Raw genomic sequence first — 7,715 nt, 5'->3', positions numbered from 1 at the left:
TATGCTTTACTTAGATCTAATTTAATAGACATGTCTTGTCTACTCGTTCTCTTTTGGATTTCAAGATATGCATTATCTCATAGGCCGCTAGAATATTATCTGAAATAAAGCGTTCTTCCAAAAAAGCGATGTACGCATTGCTAATAGTTTTAGGCATGATAGACTTAAAATGCTTTGTGAGCACCTTGGAAATAATTTTATAAAATACGGTACACAAACTAATCGTTCTTAGTTGTTGAACTGTTCGTACATTAGCCACCTTTGAGATTAGAACAATGCGTGTATAATTGAGATGAGTTAAATGGAAGGGTATATATTGATTAATAGGTAGTGACATTTTTAAATTCTATTTTTATTTGTTGGAGTGCCACGTCAGATGAGTTAACGTCTTTCAAACTTCCGTTAAGAAAAGGGTTTAAATGCTCCAATTTTAAAACATTAAGGCCATATTTGAGCCAAAAAACACATTATTGGCTCAAGTGATACTTAGCCTAAACAATGAGGGTAGTTTTACACCTTTTCCCTTTGTATGAATCAAAAGAAGTTATTTTTCTCTCTTTCTTCTCCATCTTTTGTTCTTTCTTTCTCTTTTATTTTTCAGTATCTCTCTCTAAAACAAAACAGAAAAACCAGAGAGTGAAATCTAGGGTTTGTTTTTTTAATTTTTTCTTGACAAATTGTAGGTTTAATCTTATTATTAAGGCAAGATTAGAATTTGAAAAGAATTGAATAAGACAAAATAATCTCGGGATCTAGAGTGGATCTTAAAATAACAATCGATTAAAGAAAGGATGAGCTCGGAATCGAATGCAGGGCATGGGAATCTTGACGAACAGATTAGTCAGCTCATGCAGTGCAAACCTTTGTCTGAGCAAGAGGTTCGATTTCTTCAATTTTGATACTTTTTTGTGATTTGTTTGGTAGAAATGTTACGGATCCGGTGTCGTTTTGTCAGAATTAGATCGGGAAACTATTCAATCTATGTATATTATTATGTGGAGGGATATGTACGGCTGCATTTTAAGCTGCGGATTTTGGGTTTGAAATGTTTTATTTATGGTTGAAGATGAATTTTTTTGTTGAGCTGTTTGTATTTGAATTGCTTTAGTTTATAGTTTTTAAAGGGGAACTGTTGAATTTAGTGTTCTTTGAGATTTCTTGTTTGAATTATGAATAGCTGCTATTGTCTTTTATCTATAATTTCTTACTTTGTCGGACCACTAGTTATGATAATTTCGTGTGGGTTCTAGTTTTTCTGATGAATTAGTTACGTTTCGTGATGGATTTGATGCTTTAAAGAGGGCTATTTCACTCTCTTTCTCTTCTTTTGTTTAAACTGGTTGCGATGATTGTTGGATTTGAGTAGAGAATTTTGTCTATTCTTTATCCCAGGAGCTATTTTGGTATTGGGTTCAGATTTTATATTGGAAGCTTTTTGAAAGTTGAAGATTTTTCATCAAATCAAAAGTAGTTTCTTATCATTGTCATCTGTTGCTCATGCCTGCCAAACCAACAAATTCAAACCAGAAAATGCCAAAAATTTCTCTCATTGTCATCTGTTGCTCATGCCTCCAAAACCGTCGGAAATTTCACCGGCCTTTCTACTGATCTGGCTTTATTTGATCTTTGAAGATGATTAAAATGTGAAATCACATTTGAAATCTGTGACCACCTGACGCAGTTCAGTTTTAGTCATGCTTTAGGGAACTGATAAAGTCGTAAGGAATCCATAGTCTGCTTTCTGAATATGAATAGTATAATATATCTGTAAATGTATCTTTGTTATGCATCCAAGATTGTGGAAATTTGTTTCAAGAGAGGTAGCTGAGTTTCCTTATAGGTTTCGTGTACTTGCTATCTTTGTCATTCTTAAAATCTATGCATTATTGAACACTAAATCACCCTCCAACACTAATCAAAGGCCTTTTTATTGAATAGCTTTAACAATTGACCAAATGATATAGGCTTTTTATACTTGCTGTCTATTTATTTTTACAACTCATTTGGTTCATTGTTAATAGAAATTCGCTAAATATGCTAATGCTAATGCTTGATGTTAGATAGTGATATTCTGTTCTATAATGCACATTTTGTTCCCCTATTTATATCCTAGTTTTGTTAATTGTGTGGGATCAAAACCACATAAATTAAAATACTATTGGGTAGGAAATGTCTGTTTTCAGACTTAAATAACCTTTCAAAAGCTTCTTCAGATTCTTAAACTGAACTTAGGATTGGATTAATTGTAAAATGTAAATTCAATGCCAATTTTAATGGAAAACCAACATTTTATTGACAACATTGAGTAATACAGTTTTGAGACAATCCTGAAACCAATAATAAGCCTAATGTTGGCTGGCGTCAGTTTGAATGGAATGTTAACTGACATATCAGATCGGTGATCCACATGTTGTACAAATACTTGATCCAACACATATACACCCCTAATTGTTATGAAATCCCATGATCACGATTCACGAACAAGGAGCCTTATGGGGATCATTATACCTCAATTAAATTCTGCTGTATTTTCTATATTTTGACCAAAACTACAATGACAGTTTGTCTTTTATGGCATTGCATGTTGACATCTACAAGATTTGTGCTCTACTTTTCCTGCTTTTGTGGCTTCTATAATCTGTCCATTTCTTATATTCAAACGGATTAGTTTTGAATTATGGAGCTGAGTTTTGTTATCATATGCTTCAAATTTCTTTTGGGATATCCTTTTGATTGATAATTATTTTATGATCCAGGTAAGGGCATTGTGTGACAAGGCTAAGGAGATTTTGATGGAAGAAAGCAATGTTCAGGTTTCATTTTTTCTTTTTTTTGGTGAAATTACTACTCTTTTGCTTTTCAGGAGCATGAGTTGTTATGTGATGAATAGTGCTGATTGTCATCTGCAATTAATGTAAATGTTTGTGAGCTTATGCATGCTTGTATATGTGTGCGAATTTCTGTGTCTGTGGAAGTTGTGCTTATTATGGTGATATTGACTCAAAAAGACGTACTGAACATGCTGCGTTTTTTGTTATCAAATAAAATTAAGAGCTTGTTGTGATCAATGAAATTATGCTAATCTTTTGGCATTTTCACTGCAGCCTGTTAAAAGCCCTGTTACAATCTGTGGTGATATCCATGGTCAATTCCATGATCTTGCTGAACTTTTTCGAATTGGAGGAAAGGTATTTTACTGATTGATACAGGAAGTCTATAATGTTTGCTGAAATTGATAGTTCTGGTGGATGTTTTTTTTTCTCCCCGTAAATTTTCCTCTTATTTTCATACATTAGCTGTTGTGATCAGTCATTTATGGTTTTCTTTATTTATCGTTGAAAAGAATTGATGTATTTATTTTCATTGTTTTTCATTCCATGCGTTCATTAAAAAATAGTTTTTGTTTGTCTATCATGTTTTGTTTACATAAGACTGCTTTGGCTTATGTTTTAAGTCAAAGGTATTTTCTTGTATTATATCAAAGGCTGGTTTCAAATTTTTTGGACTGTTAATTTGTCACCGTATAGCATATTATGCTTTGTCAATAACTGAATTGTTCTCGGCCCGCGGCTTGCTATTTTTTTTAATGCTTGCATAGTTGATTTACCAATTGATTTTCATCATTCTTAAGTATTGATATTTTTGTTTCCTTATAGGAGCTGGTCTTAAATTTCATCTTCATGTTTTTATCATTTCAGCAGATAAATGTTCACATTATTCATTTCTGGTTACATTTTTGTTTGTGGTAGTGTCCAGATACAAATTACTTGTTCATGGGAGATTATGTTGACCGTGGCTATTACTCAGTTGAAACCGTAACTGTAAGTTCTTTTTTTATCTTTTAGTGCATCTATTATGATTTGTATGTTTTAAATGCAATATTTTCTCTGTTTCTGCCTCCTTTATCCTATTTATTTGCTTTCATTACGTGCTTATATAGAATGTAGTGTACGTTCAAGTTGTGCATGTCTTAAAATCTTGACGCTTGAAGTGGAAGAAAAGTATGATAAATATTGCTGGTTTGGAAGAAAATATCAGGGGTTGCCATGATATAAGAAGGCGTCCTTTACCAACATGTGCCCATATATTTTCCATTCTTAACCCTGTATTTTTTAGCCTGTGGAGTTTACCTTGTCATGTCACGTGATAAGTTCAGATTGTGTTAGTTAATTGATGCATAACATTTTGAATCCTCTCCTATGATTTTGGTCTTTAAGCTTGGTTTATTGCTAATTTAATTTATTTGGTTTTTCAATTTTCTGTTGAGTATGATAGTGGCTGTGTGCCCATGAGGTGTTTGTTAATTTTGCATCTCTAGTTCATGTCTGTATTTGTTTCGATGTGCTACTGTGATGCTGTGATTGACTGGGGCCTGAATCCTGGCCACTCCCTAGAATTGCCTATGCCATATCTAGTCAATCACTTTTGGTAATTGTGATCATTTAAGTGCGAGATCTTTTCTATGAATGTTTGGAGGAGGAGTTAATTTTGCAGCATATACTGCACTATGGTGGCTCAAAGGTTGCGTATTGATTGTTTTATTTGGGCTTTCCTTTCTTGCATTTCGTATGGAGCTGTTGAAATGCTTATGAGTCATGAGTGTTTACGTTTATTTTAGTTTTGGAGTCTTATCTTATGCATTTCTCTGCTCGTTTATTTGGGATGTAATATAACAAATTGCTTATGATGTTTCAATGTGGGGCTGTGGATAGAAAGAATTTGGGCTGTTGTAGAAGTCGTAATATTTTCCAGTTTTCCCCTTAATGAAGTATGATCCTTTTTTTATGCCTAACTTTTCTTTTTAAACTGATTACTATTTTATTTGTTTAGCTTTTAGTAGCATTGAAGGTACGCTATTCTCAACGTATTACTATCCTTAGGGGAAACCACGAAAGTCGTCAGGTATGCTTCAGATTTTACTGCTTCTATATATCCTAGTTTGATTTAATGGACTCTGCTGATGACTGCCATCCTTGTCTGTTAGATATATGCTTGGAACCTGTTTTTATTTCCTGATATGATTTTCATGAACTATTAGCCTCCATCAAAAATATTTTCTTACTATGGATTTCTGTTTTCCATTTCAGATTACACAAGTTTATGGGTTTTATGATGAGTGCCTACGCAAGTGAGTATCTTTCAGCGCTTGCTGTAGTGACTGCTTAATTTTTTGTTAGTTTGGGCTTTTCAATGATATTCCTTTGTTTGTGTTCTCCTTGATATTTCATGTGTAATTTTATGCATTATTGCATAAGTATTACCTATTATATTCCTGTGGCTATCGTTGCTGATTTCTCTGATCATGTAGTGTGGGATAAGTTAATGTGATCCAGAAAGTGATCAGCTGCCTGGTAAACGAAAACTTATAATATCAATGGAAATAGAAAAAGGAAAACCAACTAAGTATGACTTGGAAAATTATGCTTTCACATGAAGACTGATAAATTAATTGGTATTTAGTTATTTTCATATGTTTTACAAAAAAAATTGTTTTTCCGTTTCCTTTTACCCTCATCTTTTCATTAGTAATTTTTCTTTTTATAGTTAAGCACGACACATTTATCATCTATTCAATTTTTTGAAATTGTGTCTAGGGTTCCTTGGTTTTGTTTCTCTGTGCTTGAAAATTATGAAATTTTTAGATGCAAATGTGTCTTATCTGTTTTCCAGGCAGTTCATTTGTCTGTTAGTCGTGGAGTCAAATTGCAAATTCAAATTGACAAAGAATGAGTAATCTTGATTTTTACCAATTAAAAAATGTGGCTTAATTGAAGCTTGATTTTTCTCTCCTATATGAAATTCATGAACTGCTTTATACACATATTTTTAATTATATTACTTAATCTTTTGGCATTTTTTTCCTTAATGGAAACTCTATCTCTTTTCAGGTATGGCAATGCTAACGTTTGGAAGATCTTTACAGATTTATTTGACTATTTTCCACTGACAGCATTGGTGAGTATGTGTTTTATGGAAGGCAAAAGAAATATTGGCTAGCAGATTGGTTGACCTATATGTAATAACTAATAATAGAAAAGTAGAAGCATACTGTATTTGGTTTATTTTTTCTGTTTATATGTTTCTTTTTATTATGTGGGATATCTGATGTGTAAATATTCTGCTTATTTTAAAGGTTGAATCAGAAATATTTTGTCTCCATGGTGGATTATCCCCTTCCATTGAGACTTTGGATAACATTCGTAACTTTGATCGTGTTCAAGAAGTTCCTCACGAGGGTCCCATGTGTGATCTTTTATGGTCCGACCCGGATGATCGCTGTGGTTGGGGCATCTCACCAAGAGGTGCTGGATATACCTTTGGCCAGGTAACATACTTTCTTCTCCTGTTCTCGATTTTTACCATATGATTGTTTTAGGATGTCTGACTGTTAATTGATTTTTAGGATATATCCGAGCAATTTAATCATACAAACAACTTGAAGCTGATTGCTAGAGCTCACCAGCTGGTTATGGAAGGATATAACTGGGGACATGTAACTATTTCCATCTGAAACCTCTGATTCTTATTTTTTTTTTCTTGGGTAAGTTTGCATGATTGATCCTCCATTTCTTTGCGACAGGAGCAAAAGGTTGTTACCATTTTTAGTGCGCCTAATTATTGTTACCGGTGTGGAAACATGGCATCCATATTGGAGGTTGATGACTGCAAGGGACACACGTTTATTCAGGTTTGGTTTTTCTGCTAACTAAGCACTCCAGGTGACATAACTTGAAACATGACCTTTTATATTTTGTAATTCAAATCACCAATTGAATCCAATCAATTGGTGGAATGCTGGAATCCGAAAAAGGAAAGGCATGGTAAGATGGGTTCCAGCATCCACATCCACATATAATGATTAAAATTTTATTTTCAATTGCAAGAAATAAATGAAAGTTAGTGTTTCAAATTGTAAAAATTAAAGTCATGTGGAATTGCTAATTGTCTAAACTTGGGTATTTTCCAGTTTGAGCCTGCTCCTAGGAGGGGAGAGCCAGATGTGACTCGAAGAACACCTGACTACTTCCTGTGATTCAAGTCGGATGAGAGTTAGTGAATCCCCCTGGCCAAAGCCGTATAGCTGGTTTACTTTTTAAGGGCTATTGCAAATTTAAGATTACAACCCGGCTCTATGGTGCTGGTGGGTTGGGTGGCGAAAAGCATGTATATGGGCAGGCGAGGCTTCCTTGATTTGATTATTTTCTTGATATCTGCCAAAAAAGGATGCAGCAAAGCTGGCGATGCAATTGCTGCATATGTATCATTTCCAGCAAACAATTTGGCATCCCATTCCTCATATTTTTTTTTTCTTTTTTTCCCTTTTCTGTAGAAGGAATGGTTGTTTGGGTCTGGGGATATGTAGAAGAGACAATGACTTGACTTACAATGGGTGATTTTTCTTTATTTTTCCCCTCAATTTCTCCAGCTAATCAAGTATTCTCAAATATGAGCTTCCATTTCCTTTTCCTACGTGGCCATGTGTTGTACTAATGAAGATATTAACCAATGGACAGAAAAGTTTCAAAAGAAAAAGATACTTGAACGTTACTTTGGAAATAGTAAACTTTAAAATCTAGGCAATTATTGACGAGAAGACCATAATTAAAATTCTCCATGCAAGTTGTAACTTGAGATGAGTGAAAAACTGAAAGAGAATTCCCCATTCCTGGTCGCATCGGTTCTATTCGGCCAATCCCTAGTGCCTCGCTTCATCC

General features: G+C 33.9%; 1 protein-coding gene across 1 annotated transcript; it reads left to right on the top strand.

The window, feature by feature from the left end:
- The first annotated feature begins 572 nt into the window (after positions 1 to 572).
- LOC126669255 (serine/threonine-protein phosphatase PP2A-2 catalytic subunit) lies at positions 573 to 7,417 on the top strand. The gene is made up of 11 exons (XM_050362674.2): positions 573 to 878; positions 2,757 to 2,813; positions 3,105 to 3,188; positions 3,750 to 3,821; positions 4,831 to 4,902; positions 5,088 to 5,128; positions 5,889 to 5,955; positions 6,134 to 6,325; positions 6,404 to 6,493; positions 6,581 to 6,688; positions 6,968 to 7,417. The coding sequence occupies exons 1-11, from the start codon at positions 792 to 794 to the stop codon at positions 7,031 to 7,033; spliced, it is 936 nt and encodes a 311-aa protein (XP_050218631.1). The 5' UTR covers positions 573 to 791; the 3' UTR covers positions 7,034 to 7,417.
- The last annotated feature ends 298 nt before the right edge of the window (positions 7,418 to 7,715 follow it).

Source organism: Mercurialis annua, linkage group LG2, assembly GCF_937616625.2.
Source record: "Mercurialis annua linkage group LG2, ddMerAnnu1.2, whole genome shotgun sequence".
NCBI lineage: Eukaryota > Viridiplantae > Streptophyta > Magnoliopsida > Malpighiales > Euphorbiaceae > Mercurialis > Mercurialis annua.
Note: the sequence above shows the minus strand (reverse complement) of the source record. Positions and strands in the feature narration are given on the sequence as shown.